This window comes from Seriola lalandi, unplaced genomic scaffold, assembly GCF_002814215.2.
Source record: "Seriola lalandi dorsalis isolate HSWRI2012SDOR001 ecotype SW California unplaced genomic scaffold, Sedor1 jcf7180002054578, whole genome shotgun sequence".
NCBI classification, from domain to species: Eukaryota; Metazoa; Chordata; class Actinopteri; order Carangiformes; family Carangidae; genus Seriola; species Seriola lalandi.
In genome coordinates, this window is record NW_019525131.1 from 1,029,522 (window position 1) to 1,049,525 (window position 20,004).

The following is a 20,004-nucleotide window of genomic DNA, read 5'->3' on the forward strand; positions in this document are numbered from 1 at the left end:
CCCCCCCCCCCCCCAGAGACAGACTGTCTGGGTGAGCTCTGCTCTTTTTACTACCAACATTTGGAGGCTTTAATTTGAATGGATTATTTTAATAGAATGTGAATATGAACAGAACCTGTACATAAATCTACTTGTAGCTCCTCTGAATGCTGTTTTAAACTATGTACTAGACTGATAGCTGATTTCTTTGTTTTGAAAAAGTCTGTATGAATATTGAATGTTTATTTATGACTTAAGGAATGGCTTGATCTATTGTCAGTACTGTGTATCTCCAGCTGTGGTTGTTTTCATTTGGACTCCTTCTGTTATTTATTGACTTTGTTGACAGTTTCCAGAAAATCTTGGATGTATTGAAACCTCAGATCAACATGATATTGTCTTTGATATTAAAATGATGACAATTAAACACTGAAACAGCCCAGTGAACTCATTTTAATCAAAACAACCTGAAGTGGATCTGAAGTGGTTTTTGCCCTCAGAGCAGGAAGGTTCTGGGCTCAGGTTCCGTGTCTGTGATGCCATGCTGCAGAGTCAGTGAGAGGGATCAGGGATACTCGTGCAGATGGTTGAAAGTGAATTTTATGACACTTCACCAAAGCTTCATGCTAATTTCCTTCAGTTTTGCAGGTAAATCCACTGCTTTCCTTTTAAAGCTCCATATTTTCCTCTTCTCCTGTGTTTTATTGTGTTGATCCATAAGAAAATATATTTGTGGTCTTAAGAACCAAAAACCATCTTAGTGTAATTTTACATCTTTCTAGATCAGTGGGCCAACCAGAAGGGAGGAGGCTCTGAGTCGCTCTTTTGATTGGCTTTTCTGAGTGATCTACTAAAAATATAGCAGGTTTCAGGTAAACACTCAGAGAAACTAAATCCTGGAAGGTTGGATGGTTGTGCTTGGTGGGCGGGGCTTGTGGCGTGGCTGAGAGCGGTGACATCACAAAGTTCCAGAAGTGCTGACGGCTGGTTTTAAGGCTCAGTTTCTGAATACAGGCTGTGTGCATTTCTCTGTGGACTGAGGCTTTGATACTTTCACAGTATTAATATAGAAACTAGACCTGCTTTATAATCAAACAACACATGGACAGAGACCTTTAGACTATATGAAATACAAATTCAGATATTGCAAATGACCCAAACCCTGGGAGTTGAAACATTTTGAAAATAGCCTAAATTAAATTTCATGCATAGTATTGAATATATGCATTGTTTTACAATAATATTATAATTTCTTTATATAATAAAATTCTAGTATTATTTATTTATTTAGTAATATTTATCAAAGAACAGTTACTGAATTTTGTTTTGAACACAGGCAAAATGTATCTATTTAATATATTTGTAATTTCTTATGGATTAATGAGCAGTAATTGTTGCATGTGTTGTGCTATGTGACATAATTAACTGCATATATTGACTATTTAGAACAAAAAATGTTGAAACATACTGTAGCTGACTTGTTGCAACCATCTTGTCCTTGTCAGCATGATGGCTGAACACACTGACACGTCATGTCAATTAAGTCAACACAATGATTCAAACCAAATTAAGATTTGATTAACTCAGACAAAAGATCAAAACCACAGCTGATGAAAAAACTTTCATTCCTCCAAAAAGATTTCTCAATAACTTCAGCAGCAGATGTTGAATGTGTCTTTTATCTTCCTGGTGCAGAAAGGGGCCAAACTGAGCATGTGCAGTACTAGTGTTATCGCTCAAGCATGTTTCCTATTGAAGGAATAAGACGTGTTGACCAGTCTCCACTTCATCATCCTCATCCTCATCAATGTTAGGATGAATGAAATGCAACATCTCATATTATCAGACTGTGATGCAAAGCAGCAAAGTGCAGCTCACAGTATCAGTTCACTAAGAGGAGAGTTTAGCTTTTCGGCTCCTTTCGAACTGTTTTACATCAGGTCAAGAAATATGTTGAATTCAATGTAAACTCCATAGAGAAAAGCAGCATGTGATGTATGTACAGCTGGTTACTTCATAGAATTACAAACCAGAGTTTGAACACTGTGTGTCTAACCTCATTCTGTATCTGTATTAAACCAGAGTCCTACCCTGAAGCTCATCATCATCAAAGCACTGACACAGTCACAATTAATAAATGACTAAGACTATTTACATTGTTTATATATTACAGGTGTTACACTTGAGAGAAACATGAAGGTACTTCCTCAATCCTTATTCCTCAGACATGTTGTCAGTTACCATCACAGCTGATTTCTCAGGTCACAATAAGGACATCTCCTCCATCTACCTGGAGCACCTTCACTGTCAGGTAAGACTGACCTGAAGACTGGATCAGTTTACCTGCTCATCTGAGATCCTACATCCAAACTGAAGACTTCTCAGTCCAGCTTTAACACACTGTATATGTACAATTTGTATATGTGTATTTTCGTGTATGCATGAATATGTTTTAGTCTGTTTTTATGTACAGATGGTTCCACACAAATACATTTGAATTTAATTTATTAATAATTACAAACTAAAATGAATTATCCTTTTCATAGTCAGGAGAAGGAGATGGCCAGTCAGAGACCCAGGAATGTCTTAATCCCAAAATGAATAATGAGTGGAGGCTACACCTGTAGGTTGAAGCTGGAGGTTCATGGGCACAGTCCAGTTTCTGAAGGGGTACAGGTAACAAACCTGAGTGACAGAGAGTGAACTCCTTTAGTGAACTACTCTGTGCCGGAAGGTTTCCCTCTACTGACCTTGTTTTTTACCTGTCAGTTCTATGATGGGTAAAAAGACACACACACACACACACACACACACACACACACACACACACACACACACACACACACACACGCACAGTCTGGAGTCTGTAGTCTGTACCACAGACTGGTGAAATAACTCTGATGATGTCACAGTGATGTCATCAGGGTTCTCCCAGCTTCAGATAGGAGAGGGCTGTTACAAACATACAGGAGGAATGGAGTTTAAAAGATGAGGGTATTTAGCAGGCAGGGTAGACCTAATGAAGAAGTTGCTGTTACTGGTTGCATTATGGGAAATGTAGAATCCAGTTATTTCGGAGTTTGCCCACTACTAGGGACTAAAAGTCAGGATATCTCAGCCTCTGCTGCTTCTTTAGTATGACTGCTGACTTTCATCTGACAGAAATCAATTGATGATACATTGACTATAAGAACATCTATTACCTTCACTCACTCTAACGTTTAAATATCAGTTCTGGCTTGATTGAATCAATTTTACCAGATTAAAATACAAATATGAGACTTAATCAGTGTTCGAATCACAGGGGGGATTGCAGGGGTCTGACCCCCCTGATTAAGACTTAGAGGTAAGAACAACAGAATGGGGGGTTGAAACACTTACCAGTGATTGCACAGACACTATAAATATAATTAGCAGTACCTAACTATCTAGCTTATTTAATACAATTTACTTTCTTACCTTCTGAGTTTCTGAATACTACTAATACTAATATTAGCTAGTTGATGCCATTCCATTACCAATATAAAATGTCATATATGATCTACGTCACATCACCATCCCTTGTTTTTTCACATAAATGGTGGCAACCCTAAGTACAATTTTGAGGTAATTGTACTTTAGTATTTCCATTTTATTCTACTTTCCACTCGACAGTTTTAGTTAAAGACAACATTGTAAGTTCTGTAACACTTCAGTTCACTGAAACATATGCCTGTGCTGAAACTGGATTCCCTTTCACCCTGTAGAAAAAGTTGACCCCGATTATAAATTTATAATTCACACTCTGATTGAATTCATACACTAATGACCACATTCACTCTCAGTTATTGGCTAGACAGCAACAGCAGGGCCCTGTAAACACCAATGCCACCGATTGACTGAGTGACTGACTACACCATTGGTCACCTGAAAGCCACGTGACTGGAGTCATGAACTTACATCATCATTGGTCGGCTGGCTGTTGGAGTTCCTAATTGGCCGTTGCTCTTTCAAAATGAATTGGCTCAAACAGTTTCTATTAGAGGGCGTTTACAACTGATAGACTTAGAGACTTTGTTGCTAGATTCAGGGACTTTGTGTTTCTTCTAACTTTCTCTGTGAGTGATCATGTTACAGAAAATACAGCTGAAGTCACAGCTCAGTCTTTGTCTTTAACTGATGTGTTTGGTGAAGTTTTCAAACGATGTCATGGTTAGAAAATCAGGGTTTTAGTAGCAGCAAAGCAGCAGCTTGGACTTGACTGAGGACAGAGACTCAGTTAACTTCTGGTACAAATCTGCATGATGCTGTTTTGCAGTACATTACATGACTTTATCCCAAAAACACAGAAAACAAATATAAACAATAAATTCAACCAGATAACAAGAGAGAAAGAGTAGAAATTGAGTCAGTTATAAAAATTAAAACTGGACAGATACAGAAGTGCGGCCGATACATGAGACCAAGAAATGTCTTAGGCATCAACAGTGTGTCAGGCGCTGCTAAGGTACGGTCTGTAAATCATCATCAAACTTTCATCACACATCAGATCAATGATCAGTGATCAATGATCACAGTCCTGTTCTTACAAAGGTTAATCAAACACGGCTCAAATCATTCAAACTGCATATAATGTTCGCACAAATGTTTTCAGTATTACAGCAGTCATATTTATCTGGTGATCAGGTTCACACACAGTATCAATGTGAATCCTTCTTTCTGTCCATGTCCCTCAGTCACAGAAAGTAAACTGACTGCAGGTCAGTTCAGAGCGTAGTTGAACTGGTTGGAGAACTTTTCGTGTTTTCTTCTGTCGGCTTTACTCATCACCTGAGCCACTCTACGCACGGTGGTCCTGGGACACATACAGACACACACGCACGCACATACACACACACACACACACACACACACACACACACACACACACACACACAGATAATTGGTTACATCTTGCCACACAAACCTGCTGTACAGAAAAAGTGTTGCATTATGGGGTTGCAGTTACATATGATAAGTACTGAAGAGTAAAAGTTCACCTCAGAGTTGGTTTAATTGACACTTGGCCAATGCTGATGTGGATTTATGGAAGTGTGTGAGTTACTGTGATACAAACTAACATACACCTGGTTTCAAAATGCGATTTGGACATTTTTTATTAACAACTGGTAAATGTTTCAGTTCTCCTCTCTCTATCCACACTATGATCATATCTGAGTATGGATCAATACAGAGCTGATGGACTCATCACACACTCTTTTATAACAGTAGGAACTCTTACAGAAAACTACACAGCTGCTGCCTCATGCATCCCTGAACGTACTTGTTGAAGACTTTCTTCTCCAGCCTGGAGCGGGATGTGTTGGCGTTCCGTTTCAGGTCACTGAGGTTGGGGAACTTCTTCTTCTTCCCTTTACGTACTCTGTCAGAGCCCAGGTTCTCTCCTGTTGCTGCCTCAATGTCTCGCATTAGCTCTGCATCACGCCACTCTGCAACACACAGACAGACACACAGACAGATACAGACAGGCACAAAGACAAACGTACAGACAGACACAAAGGCAAACACACAGAGACAAAGACAAACACACAGACAGACACACACACAGACAGACAGACAGACAGAGAGAGACACACAGACGGACACAAAGGCAAACACACAAACAGACACAAAGACAAACACACAGAGACAAAGACAAACACACAGACAGACACACACACAGACAGACAGACAGACAGACAGAGAGAGACACACAGACGGACACAAAGGCAAACACACAGAGAGACAGACACACAGACAGACACAGAAAGAGACATACAGACAGACACATAGACAGACAGGTTCTGAGTATCTGTGTTAAGATACTTATTTCTGTTACATGTTGACAACTGTTTTCGATGATAAAAAGAACCGTTGAAAATGAAATGTTTATCAATTTCTATCATGAAACAAACAAAAGAAACAACGACACTGCGCCAGACGTCTTGCTGTGGCTGAGGATGTGGAGCAGGTCTCAGGCCTGCTGGTTGGATCCTCCTGTGCTCATGTTGAAGTGTCCAACACACAGTCAGACCAGCACAACATAAATGCAGTCCACAATTACTGCTTAAATGAAGTGGTTCTCAAAGTGGGGTCCAGGGACCCAGCAAAAAGGGAAATAATGTATTTTCACTATATTTCCATCTATAGGTAACACAATGACAGAATGCCTGACTATTTTGATCTTGGGTTCAAACACTGTGTGTAAAAAACATCAAAAGCAAAGATCTGATCAGATAGAGGTCTGTGGTCTGATTTGTGTCAGTTTAGGTCCTTGATGTGAAAAAGTTTGAGAACCACTGTGTATCAACGAGAAGCATCTTCTCTTTCTACAACATCAGTAAAAGAAGCTAACACTAAACCTGAATAAACTACAACTAAAGTCATCTACGATCCCACTTTTGTAGTCTCATCTACCACTCACAGCCTTTTACACTATAAACCACATTCACCCGTTCACTCACACATTCACTCAGAACTTTTCTATCACACACACACTGATGAGTGGGAGCAGTTTGAGGTTCAGGATCTGGAGGAGTCAGGGATCAAACCACCAACCTTCTGATTGGTTGACAACCTGCTCCACCTCCTGTTCCATGGACACACACAGACAGACACAGACCAGCATAGAACATAAGCTTCTGTCACATTATCAAGTTAAACTGTATTGTTCACCTCATTGTACTGCTGTTGTTCGACCTCACTGTCTGACTTCTGTTGTTATATTGGTGTGGCCTTTGCCTTAATGTCAAACCCTGTTTTTAAAGGTGCTGTATAAATAAAATTATTATTATTATTTTATTATACTAGGCTAATGGGATGCTCTAAATTGACCATAGGTGTGGCTGTGAGTGTGAATGATTGTCTGTCTCTATGTGTTTGCCCTGCGATGGACTGGCGACCTGTCCAGGGCGTACCCCGCCTCTCGCCCGAAAGGATGCTGGGATAGGCTTCAGCCCCCCCGCGACCCTACTAGAGGATAAGCGGAAGAAAATGGATGGATTATTTTATTATAAACATTACTCTTAGGCCACTGTATCAATGTTTATGTGACATCAGGATTACTGAATCTCAGTGTAGATGTTCACAGCTGCAACAGCTGCACAACAAGACCAAGACTTCACTGACAGAACTGGACCAGTGTTTGCTGATTAAAACCAACAATATTCACATAATTCAGATATAATTAAAAATGATCAACAAGTCACAAGACTGAAACAGAATCTAAATCAAATGAAGTCCAGTCCTCATTAAAGTGTTCCTCTCTATGTGCTGCAGTTAACACTCAAACTTTCACAGAAAGTGATTGGACTGAGGAGTGTAAGTAAGTGCAGCTGATAACACAAACGAGTTCATAGCTCCAGTGTTACAGAGCATGAGCAGTAAACATTGGGTTGTACTGACTCATTTGGATCCAGTTCTGGTGTTAATGAAAATTGTGATGCCATAATTCCATTTGATAAATTAAAAGTGTGTGTAATGTGGAGTAATGACGGTCTAAACGAACACACACTCTGCTTAATGACGTACTGAGGAGGAATTAGTGATAAAGCTGCAGTAATGCAAAGTAATTACACTGTGATGGTGATGGACTGAAGCCTCTGTCAAAACACTGACCCCTGATCTGTGTGTGTGTGTGGTCATTAATCAGTGAGGCTGACCCTGGGTCTGACTGGACCTTCAACTATCCCTCATTACACACACACACACACACACACACACACACACACACACACACACACACACACACACACACACACACAGGCAGAGCAGCAGTAATTGAAAAGCAGCTGCTGTATTTAGGAGAATCATTACTGCTAAAAGAAGAGCAGCTGCATTTACATTGTGTGTATGTGTGTGTGGAAGGTGTGTGCCCTATATTACTTTGTTATTGTGATCTTTGGGGAGTTTGAGAAAAACAACAAGAAGGATAAATGAAAGACAATAAAGAAAATAAAAAAGGGTCATAAAGAAAGAAGAGAGGAGAAGAAGAAAAGAGAAGAAGAGAAGAAGGGAAGAGAGGAGAAGAGAGGGGAGGAAGAGAAGAGAAGGGAAGAGAAGAAGAGAAGAGAGGAGAAGAGAAGAAGAGAGGAGAAGAGGAGAGGAGAAGAGAGGAAGAGAAGAGAGAGATAGTCGTCTGAATTTCTGCTGCAGCAGGGCTCTCCTCTCTGTCAACACCTCTTAGCACCTCCAGCTGGTGTCTGTGTGTGTGTGTGTGTGTGTGTGTGAGTGTGTGTGTGTCTGCACAGGGGCCAGGCCACACACACATCCACTAAGGCATCTGGGGTCTCTGGTTTGTTCAGATGTCTCTCAGCTTTGCATTTCTAAGCACAGGGACCCTGTGTATGTGTGTGTGTGTGTGTGTGTGTGTGTGTGTGTGTGTGTGTGTGTGTGTGTGTGTGTGTGTGTGACAGTGTGTGAATCCAGAGAAGCACGGTGTAGCAAAGCATCTCAGAGACAAACCAGCAGACAATAAGAGGCTCAGTCCTGTCAGGAAGCAACACACGGTGTCCTCCTGTGTGGACACCGTGTGTTGCTTCCTGACACGGTGTCCTCCTGTGTGGACACCGTGTGGACGTGTGTCTTCCCTCTGCTGGTTCTGGGTTTACACAGTAAATAACAGGACTGGCTGTCTGTGTGTTTCAGACTGACATGTTTGAGAGGGGGACGATGCTTTTTTTAAACACTGTAAAAGAGTGTAGTAGGTCAAAGGTCATGAACCAGGAGTCAGCTGCAGTTTCATATATCACATGATCATAGCTTGATAGTGGATTGAGGTCTAAACCAATATTAATACTTGACAGTAAACACATGACAGAAAGGAGAAAAAAGAAGAAAGAAGAGTCAGAATCAGATGTGAAGGACTGTGACCTGTTCTGATCTGGTGGATCAGCTGTTTCTGTTTCTAACATCATGTCTGTGCTGCAGGTTCTTCTTACTGATCCTCTGACAGTAGAGCTACTGACATCTAGACCCTCTCACTGACTTCATCTTCCTCATGTCTGTTCATTCAGTTCATACTTTCCTCAATGCTGCGTTCATGAACTGTCCCTTTAAAACATACAATACCTCATGTGCACGTTCAGCCAAAGTGAAGCTGGTGACACAAACACTGAGCCTCAGTCTGCATCCACACTGATGCATTTTAGTTTGAAAACTCATCTCTTCTTCTACATTTACTCCTGGAGTCCAGACTCCAGAGACTTCAGTCCTTAAAACTGACTTTTAGAAACTCTGCTGGACCAGTTTTAGTTTGAAAACTCCAGGTTGTGTTGTAGTTTGGACAGACAGAACGATGACTTAGCCTCTTTTCCTGATTGGCTCTTATCAGTCTCGACTATCAGACAGTGGTGAATGTGACATGGACAGAGACCAAAGGTAACACAACCAACTAGTTTAATCACTTGGACACAATAACGTTGAAGAATATGAAGAGAACATGACTGAAAGAGAGAGAGATTGACTGATAATCACCAATGTGATCGATCATTAATCATAATCAAAGTAAAAGTTTGAAATAATCATGATATTGATTTTAAGTCATATCACCCAGCTGTACCTGACATATACACCAATACTGATACATATGCAATAAGATAATATCAGCTGATACATCAGCCCTGCTTCACATGAGATGACACATAATCCACCACCTCTCCATCTACAGCTGAAGACACTGAGATGCAGTGGAGAGAAAAAGTGTTGAGATTATTGCAACAGACTAGAAAAGTAAATGTAAAGGACATGAACAGGTGACTCAACCTTTGTATTTGACTCTGAGCAGATCTGATTCTGCTTCCCTCTGAACTTTGAAATGATCCTCTGAATCATAAACCTCTGTTCACAGTGACGGACAAACTCAGTATTTATTGAAACACAAAAGAAGCTTGGCAGTCCATTTCCTCACATCTCACCATGTTCTAGACTTACATATGGAGTATGCTGGTCCTGTGGTGGACAGAGTGCAACTACTTTCTCTGATGAGGTCATGATCACTGCACCAGTGACTCCAGCAGAAGCGGTTGGTGAGCAGGAGTCACAGTCACCTGATCCCCCACCAGCTTTCCACCAACTCAGCCAGTTGTAATCAGTGAAGTTCAACATAAACAGACAGTGGAAATCCAGACTGAAGTGTAGACTGATTTAAAGTGTGCTCAGGAACACATAACATTAACAACACAACACACTTTATCAACAAAAGCAGGAACAATATTCACTGTACCGCTCACCAACACACATCAGTGAAAGACCAGAGTCAGAGTCTAACAGTGTGACAGTCATCATGTAACAAAACTGTGATTTAAAGCAGCATCAATCAGACCAGTGTCTGTTGTCAACTTCAATTAAACTCATTATAACTAAAAGATTGACCATACAGGGTTTAACAACATCACATGTAGGCCCCATATCTGTTGCTATGGGAACTGGTGTCAGCTGACCTTCACAGTGTCTCTCAGTTTAACCTCACTGTATATTTGTGTGTGTGTGTGTTCATGGGTGACGACAGAGGGAGCTGAGGCTAAAGGTCCATCAAGTGTTTCAGGCAACTGTCCCCTCACTGTGAAACTGATTTGTGTGTGTGTGTGTGTGTGTGTGTGTGTGTGTGTGAGATTGACTTGTGGATCAATAGTGTTGTTGGTAACAAAAGATGCTATTTCACAACTCACTGGACTTCATGCAATGGACACACACACACACACACACACACACACACACACACACACACACACACACACACACACACACACACAGAGACAGTGATAATGTGTATAGCAGACTATCTCTGGCTTTACAAACTCTCATTGTTCATTGTGTCCTATTGGTCCAGGGACTGGACACTGGACTCACACTGATCCTGATGGAACCAGGTCCAGCCATCAAAACCAGTCACTCACAAACTTGTCTTAGACACATCAACACCACTGGTGGGGAAACTTGACCAGTGTCTTCTTAAAGTGAAGCAAAAAGGAAACTGGACTCAAGGTCCACTTACTAGCTTTTTCTCCAGTACTTTCAATAGTATTTCACAGTCTTCCTCAGGTTGACCTTGAATTTTGTTATTGGGCAAAAACATCCACAGCAGAAGACAATGGCTGAAAGCACCAGACAAAGCTAGACAGTCAAAGTTGATCCAAGGTCTTTTTTTCCAACTGTTTCCAAGCTCAAACATCAACTTTCACAATGAGCCAAAATATTCTTTAAAACTATACAACACAGTCTGGTCTGAGCTTCTGGACCACAACGAATATACAACAACTAGTATATACAGCATATAAAGGAGAAAGCTCTGGAAAAAGGTAAGTAAGTGGATTTTGAGTAATATAAATACTGATATATAGAGAATAAATAATATTTTACTGAGCATTTAATTACATTTTTGATCTTAGAAACTATGATTTGATTTAAAAAAAAAAAGAGTTTCTGGAGATTTCATTCTGATGACTCAATGACAGGAACACTCTAAGACAAAACTGAAAGCTCCAAAAAAATAGTTATTTGTTTATGTATAACGATGAATAATTAGCCACTTTGATCAGGTATTACTTGGTTAAACTGTTAAAATTGAAATCCTGTACAGTATTTACATGATTTGAGTTTACACTGTATGTCTCTGCGGCTGTAACATTGACCGCTGGTCTGAGTGTTTCAGCCTCTGTCCACCTTCTGTTGTTCTTTGTTGTATTTACTGTGTTTTTTCTTGTGGAGCTCTAATTTGTTGAATCTTAATGTGTGTTTGCACAACCTGGTCACCACAGAGAACCAGTGTTTAGAGTCCAGACTATCACACCTTAAGTCCAGCCTACAGGTGTTACTTGTGGACAGGTATATATTAAAAGGAAGCTGAGCTACACTAGCGTTTCAATTGAAGCTGTATGAGGGAGGGAGTGTGTGTGTGTGTGTGTGTGTGTGTGTGTGTGTGGCTTCTCACCTGGTTGCTCCTCCCTCCTCCTCCTCTCCTCCTGCTCCTCCCTCAGTCGGTCCTCCTGCCTGAAGGGTCGACCATCCTGGCCTCGAGGAACGATGCGGCCATGGAAAGGACACTGAAAGAAACAGGGTCACAGTTCAAACACACAAACACATACACATTTACAGTACAGATATAGGTGTGTTTGTCTGTTACCTTGAGTCGGTCCTGCCTCTGACACAGCTTCCCGTTACCGAGTGGAGCTCTGCAGTGATGGGTGACAGGAGTGAAGCTTCCAGGGAAGGAGATGTATCTGCTCCTGCTCTCTGCCAGCAGCTGCTCATTCTCCACCTCCTCCTCCACCTCACAGGGAACCCAGAACTGATGCTGGGAGGCCGCCCTGCACAGGTAGCAAACGTGGGAACAAACAGTGTTCAGTAATCCATGTCTGGGTTTGTTATCATATTCTATGAGAGCTCAAACTGTAAATGTAGAGGATGTTTAGAGGGAGCTTGTAAGGTGATGTTTGGAATTGTAATTCAACTTGTAAAATAAATCTGCAGAAATTCATGTTTACATATGTGAAGAAAAGATGTATATTTGTAAACAGATTTGTATTTGTGTACAGATGTGGAGCAGAAAACCATCATCCATGAGGCGAAGGTAACAGAACCACCTGCCCTCTGATTGGACTCTGCCTTGCAATTGGACTGCCATTGTCCAATCAGATTCAGGTGCACACACAGGTTCAATATTCATACTTGTAACTTTGAGTGCTTTAATTTTTACTCACATTTTCTGCTCTATATCGGTACATTTGTTCACAAAAGCACTCACACAAGGTGTGTTTCTATTAACCTTATTAATGCGCAATTTGAAATTGGGAACTTAAAAACCAGAAATGGAAACGTGAATTTAGCAAAAACTCTCAAAAGTCAGAAAACGTTTTTCAGACTATTGGACAAAGCAAGATTTCACAAAACTGAAATGGATGGGTTAGGGTAGAAATTTACGTCGCATTGAAGATTTATTTTCTCCAGACACACGATAGCAAGCTGCTCCCGCCTATGGCAAGCCGCTCCTCCTACTTGCCATGACTTCAGACAAAACTACAGATATCTGCAACATCAATTCGCCTAGTCCAGCGGCGATTGCTCTAAGACTGCAAGGGAAGCTCAGCTTCCCCTAAAATGTCAACAAAATAAGTGGTCAAATATGTGCTGTTGTGTGAACATTTCATTGACTAAATATGCGCTAGAACACGTTCATCTTTTGTTCAGAATCAGCTACTTATCACAGGTAACCGACACGACTTCTTCTCATTCATCACAGAGCTGTACACAGTGTAGACGCCGAGCGTCTCCTGACTTCAATGGGGAAGTATAGAGCGGGTTGTTCCACTGCAGCCAAACTAGACGGTCATTGGATAAATGCTGGGCTTTGTCCCGCCCATCGGACGCTCAGCGTCTCCGGGGGTCTATGGGACAGTGGGCTGGCCCGGACGCTCGGCTTCTGCATGATGATTGGATGATCTGTCTGAGGCTGAGTCCCTTTTTGATTGACAGCGAAATGAGCGAATCAGCGATCTTGAAGTATAAGCATCCACCGGAGCAGTTTTCAAGTTTTTCATTCCGTTGTTCGGAGTTGATCTGGAGACGTTACTGATCCTCAGCGACTTTGTCTTTGTTAAAAACGACTAGCGTTGTGTTTGGCGACTCTCTTCTGTCACTCTGCGAATTTACATATAAATAAACGGACACATTTTATGATGTAGGCCGAGAATGAGCTTCCCCTCATTATAAGATCAGCAGCCGCCACTGGCCTAGTCATAACTCTATTTCAAGATATCTGTAATTTCATTTTGACTAGGCAAAATGAAAGTTAAAGATATCTCCAATTTGAGATATCTCTAATCAAAATTAATTTGAAGATATCTATAACTTGATAATAGATATCTACAATTAAAATTATGACTATTCATGATTCCAGTTTGAGTTGTCTACAATTTAATTCGTCACAAATCACTTCAAGATATCTATAACATAATTTAAGATATCTAAAATGGACAGTATAGATATCTTTAATTGACGAGAGTTGAAGATATCTTGAACTGGAATTATGACTAGTCAGAATTAAATGGTAGATATCTCAAACTGTAATTATGGATAGTCATAATTTAGTTGCAGATATCCATATTTGGTATTGTGGCTATCTACAATTGAATTAAAGATATCTGTAATTAGAAACCCCATACACATGAATGGGAAAAGTGACATCATTTGTCCTGGGAAGAATAAAGTTGTGGATATCTGAAATGACAATTGTGGATTGGAAAAATTTCATTGTGGATATCTGAAATGTTCATTTTGACTAGGAAGAATTGAATTACGGATATCAGTAATGCATATCCAGACTAGCCATTAAATGTTAAAGCGGCTTGCCATACTACACACAAGTATAAACCTGAATAAAGTTATTAAGGCTGATTTACAAACTGTGGAATTATTTGTCAACATCACCTTACAAGCTCAGAACCTTTTTGACCCTAATTTTGAGCCTGTACATATGCACCATGGATGCAGACATTCATTCAGACACTCTGATGATGTTTTCACGAAAGAGTTATGATAATTATAGTATCTTACCTCTTACACAGTACAGTCGTGTGTGTGTGTGTCTGTGTGTGTTGTTCTTACTTGATGATCTTGCCAGCATTGGGCTGCTCCTGGCCCCAGTAGTACAGGTCCAAACCAAACGGAACCACAGGAGCATCAACAGGCTTCTGGTCTGAACTGGACTGAGATGAACTGGGATCAGTGGAGCTGCTGCAGGAGAGACAGACACCGGTTCAACACAGTGGTCAACAGACACAGAGACCACCTGGAGGTTACCATGATGACTGACACACTGACCTGACAGAAGAGGACTGAGGTTGTGTGTGTTTAATGCAGAGAGGCAGCAGTTTCACTACTGCTTGTTCTTCTTCTACTTCTTCATTATTTACTGGAGGTTTTCATCAGCTATGTGCACACACACATCTGAATGTGTGACTTAAAAATGGAAAAAACTGAACTGAGTGTTTCTGTGTGAATATGTCTCGGCTTAATCAGCCTGGTCTCTTGGGGCGACGCCCTTCAGCCCTGATGATGGATGATACTGCTTTCAGAAGTCAGTGTACAACACAACAACAGAACTGAGCCATTTAGACCTTTACTTCTGTTTTCACATTCATGTTCAGAATTAAAGTTTTTCCTCAAGAGAGAAACTTCAACGAGTTTCAAATCATGAGATTCTTGGAACAACACTTATATTAAAAAATATCTATTTAATGATCCAAAACTATAAATACAATTTCCTATCTGGGCCTGAACTGGACCTCCTCTGATCCTATCACACCTGTCTGATTTTAAGGTGAACATCTGACACTAAGGTGATTCCTCTAAACCAGGGGTCTGCAACCTTTATTATTAAAACAGCCATTTTTGGCTCCTCTCCCACAAATGAAAATCCTCTGAAGCCGCAAAACCTATTCCTTTACCGTTAAAATGAAGATAACACAGCATGTTTTATATATAGTTACACTATTTATAAAATGCATTTATGAAATTAAAGAACTACAAAAAAAACTTGACATATTATTGCTGTTTTACCTGTTATAACAAAGGAAAACACCAAACTCTTATGAATAGGAGAAAAAAACACTGGCATGTGTATATCTACTTTTTAATAAAACACAGAACTGTGCAGGATTATTTAAGTCATTCTGTTATTTGTGAAGGATTAAAAAAAAAAATAAGTAACCCACTTTGAAATAAATAAAACATATAGCTGCAGCCTAATAGCTTTAAGAAGAGTAAACATAAGAACAGGCCAGTTTGTATTTAATTATGACTCAAGTCCATTTCAGTGTGCAATCATCGTCTTCTGTTTTTATCCTCAGGAAGTACAACATTCAACCGTCGAGACATTCAGAATTAAACTCTCTATTTTCCTCCAACGCTTTTCTTTTTTTGGATTTATCCATGGTTATCTTACCGGGGGTCTGAAACTCAAGATTAGCCACCTATCGGCGGTAGGAAGAGGCAGTAGGCTGTAAACATTGTAAACGCTGTAAACGTTGCTATGGAGACGTTGTAAGATGTGACGTATATTTTAGTCGACAAAATATTATCAGTATCACCTCTATACTAGGTGTTCTCTTTAAAAGAGAAAAGAAAAAGAAAATAAAAAATAGCTGTTATCTATTTTCAGGCTTTGGGATTAAAGTTATTAACTGGTTTCAAATCACACAAACGATAAATCTAAAACCTTTACTATTCTTAAAGGACAAGTGTGTAGGATTTATGTTGGATATAATTCATCATTATGCTTTCATTAGTGTCTAATAATCACCTGAAACTAATAATTGTCATCATTAGCTTAGAATGAGCCCTTTATATCTACCCAGACCCCTCTATCTTTCTACAGGAGCCCAGAGCAGACAAAGCACTGGTTCCAGAGAGGACCTGTCCTGTTTTTACATCATCTGAATGCCACCGTACGTTCTCCTACACGCTCTGAAAGTGGGGGGAGGGCGATCAGTTGGCTGCAATTTGCAACTTCTCCACTACAGGCCAATAATTCCTGCGCATTAGTCCTTTAAAAGAACCATGTTAATTTAAGTCTCTCTCGAGACTCAAGTCCCAGTAATCAGCTGAGTAGCGTCACGTGACCAGAGCTGTAAAGGCTAAATGAGACAAGGTGAGAAGAAGTAAGAGGGACAGAAAGCGTAAAGCTGGACCTGTGTGCTGATGACTGAAGGTGACTGAAGGAGGGAAAGAGGTGAAAAGGTGGGAGAACAAGAGGAACACAGGAAGAAGAGGTGAAGGGAGAGGGGAGCTGTGGACCAGGGGCTTATAAAAGGGGGTTACAGAAGGTGGAGGTTAAGTGGAGGACTTGTCACCTGGACTCTGCATGCAGAGGGAGGGTCTGTCTGAGCACCCGTAGTGTTGCGGCTGCACAGGTCGGATCCTGCTCTTCTTCTGTGAGACGCTTCAGACACCTGGAGGAGGAGGAGGAGGAGAGAGGCTGAGGGGGAAGAGCTGCAGGTCTCTTAGCAGGAGGTTTTCTTGTGACAGGTGCTGCTGAAGTGGAAGGAGACGGATCCAAACCTGCCAACAGAGACCAGAGGAAGTTCAGATCAGACTGTAGACTTTAATGTGACGGGACACATCCTCATGACACACGTCGGGTCAATACAACCTATACTTTATATTACTGAATTACAATCTAGAAATATCTATATATATTGTATCTTAAGTGGTCAGATATGAAGTCAGTTGACTTGTTTGTCTCTTAACAAACTGTCAAACATTCATAGTGCTGACAGGAAGTAATGCACACTCAAACATGCAGTGTGTGTGTGTGTGTGTGTGTGTGTGTGTGTGTGTGTGTGTGTGTGTGTGGTCGAACACCAGGATCTCTGGGGACTGAGGAAGACGTAAACAGAGCAGGTGAGATCAGAGGGAGGAGTAAGCTGAGAGCTGCTGATCCAACAACAGGGGGGGACGGGTGTCAAACTTGCAGAGCTAGACATTTTCAAAAAAGAGTCAGTAACAATATTTGTTTAAAGGTTCTCCCCGTAAGTTTTCTCTGCTGCTGAACGTGGTGTGTTATCAGGAGAAGGTGGTGGTGATTGTCTTTTGACAACAGCTTCAGCCATCATTGTCTTTATAATACAAGAGATTATAATACGTACTCTGAGCAGCTACGTCTTCAGGACAGACTGGAGGCTACAGTGAGGAGACAGGGTCGAGCTAGCTGGTTAGCATGCTAACTTCAGTAGAAGAAAAGATGTGATAGAGACAAGAGTTAAGATTGGTGTTTGTTTACACCTCTGGAGACAGCTGTTGGTGAGTAAAGGAATGAAGTTTGATGCTGAACTTTTGACGTTTCTTATAGACTGGTAAGTAAACAGCTGCTAATGCTAGTGTTAGCTATGTAGAAATAGCAAAATTACGGCTTATTTAACACAGGTCATTCACAGCCGTGTGACCCATCAGCCATTGACAGTGCCAACGTCTATTTGCCTGACCCTGGTATTTATCACTAGTGTTTTATTTATAAAAGCTATTCAGATACAAAAAAGTCAAATTAGCTGATTTCTGATGAAGAAACAAACAAAAACACATGGAGTATAAGAAACATGTTTCTGTTAAATACAAACCTTGTTTTGAATTAAACTAATAATTTAAATAAGAAACTGGTCTTTAGTCAGCTTCTATGTAAGGCTGGGCTCTATGTGTTAAAGATTATTGCTGTTTGTATCAGATATTCTAATAAAGATGATACACTGTCACTGAGATTTGTATCTCAGATAAAAACAAAAAGGATTCTGCAACTGGTTCAGTTTCACTGCTCAAAGTCCACAACAGTGCAGCTGAAATCTGTCAGTTAATTCAAGTAGAGATGAAGCCATTAGTCAATCACTTGGAACCAGATATGTTCCCCTCTGAGACAGCCTCGCCCCTCTAACCAACCAGAGTCAGGGGCAGGAGTTCACAGCTGCCAATCAAAACATGAATACTTCTTGTCGTGTGCTACTCCTCTCGCACAGAAGATTCAATTTAACATTAGCTGCCGACTCACAGGCTAGCACTAGCTTGATTTCCAGAATATATCGAAATAATTAGATTTTATTTGAAGTGTTGACCCATAAGAAGATATATTTGTGGTTTTAAGAACCCAAAACCATCTCAGTGTAGTTTTATATCTCTTCTCTCAGGCTTCTCTCTGGAGCTCTAGTAACAACAGGTCAGTGAGCCAATCAGAAGAGAGGACGCTCTGAGCCTCTCCTCTGATTGGCCGACTGTTTTCTGAGTGATCCAATAAAAATATAGCACATTTCAGGTAAACACTGGATGTTGGGTCCAGGTGAGTGGGATTTGGTGACTGCTTTGTTGTGACATCACAAAGTTCCAGAAGTCCTGATGGCTCGTTTTAAGGCTCAATTTCTGAATACAGGCTGTGCATTTCTCTGTGGACTGAGCGCTTTGATACTTTCACATTAATATAGAACCTAGACCTGCTTTATAATCAAATAACACATGGACATCTACCTTTATACTATATGGGACCTTTAAACTGTTTTTCTGGCATTGTAGAGGCAGCACAACACACTGCACACAGAACACTGAGCTTTAACACCTTACAGTAGTTTAATTTAATTTAAAATTACACATCACTTTAAGTTGATATAGGCATTAGCAGCACAGTGCTCATACAGCTGTAAGCAGGCTGATGAAAGTGGGGAGTCGCGGGCTATAAAACCAAAACAGGGAGCTGAAAGACACTAAAACTCCACACAGCTGTATAATAATCTGACGACTCACTATGAGATTTAAATCTTCAAGATGAGAAATGAAACTTAAACGAGGCATAACTGAATACTTAATAAATACAGAATGAAAAAATCTAACTAATCACAAAAAATTAAGAGACTTTTTTTGTGGTAAGGGGTGTGTGTTGAGGGGACTCCTGAAACCATATAAATTCCTTGTTATGATCCTGTCCATTGTGGCCTACAGTTTTTACAGTGAGGCATTTAACATAACCAGGTATGTCAGTGGTCAGGTGACGGCCTCTCTCTAACTTACTTCACCTCCTTCGCCATCTATAGTTCCTCCTTCTCTCTCTGTCACATGATGAAACACAGACTCAACCTCAAACCAGGAAAATGGTAGAGGTTTGTCTGGATTTCATGGATGTTAAGACACACAGATCAATGGGAGGAAAGTGGTGTAGCTGTGTGTGTCTGACTGTGGTGGGACTGTGTGTGTATGTGTGTAAAATGAGTGGAGGGGGCTCAAAGAAAAGGATTAGAAAAAAGAGAAAAGGGGGTACAGGGGAGAGAAAGCAAAGAGAGAGGAAAGGCGGAAAGAGGTATTGATTTTCTTGGGTTAAGCAGGGCTTGTAATTAAAATGTTAATTTGAGAAAGAGAGATAGTGTCCTGACAGCAGAGATAGGGATAAGACGACTGATAATCAGAATGACAGAACAGGACAGAGGGGAGGAAAGAGGAGAGAAAGGGAAAGAGATATACACTCCCCGAGCACTTTATTAG

At 40.6% G+C, this 20,004-nt stretch overlaps 1 protein-coding gene across 1 annotated transcript in view; it reads right to left on the reverse strand.

Annotated features, from left to right (window-relative positions):
• Nucleotides 1–2,467: 2,467 nt before the first annotated feature.
• The window catches only part of uvssa (UV-stimulated scaffold protein A), a 63,834-nt gene continuing 46,297 nt past the window's right edge, over nt 2,468–20,004 (reverse strand). Inside the window, 6 exon segments of the mRNA XM_087177027.1 lie at nt 2,468–4,813; nt 5,282–5,447; nt 11,927–12,038; nt 12,119–12,302; nt 14,599–14,727; nt 16,845–17,052. Coding sequence (XP_087033153.1) covers nt 4,720–4,813; nt 5,282–5,447; nt 11,927–12,038; nt 12,119–12,302; nt 14,599–14,727; nt 16,845–17,052 — 893 coding nt within the window. The 3' untranslated portion in view covers nt 2,468–4,719.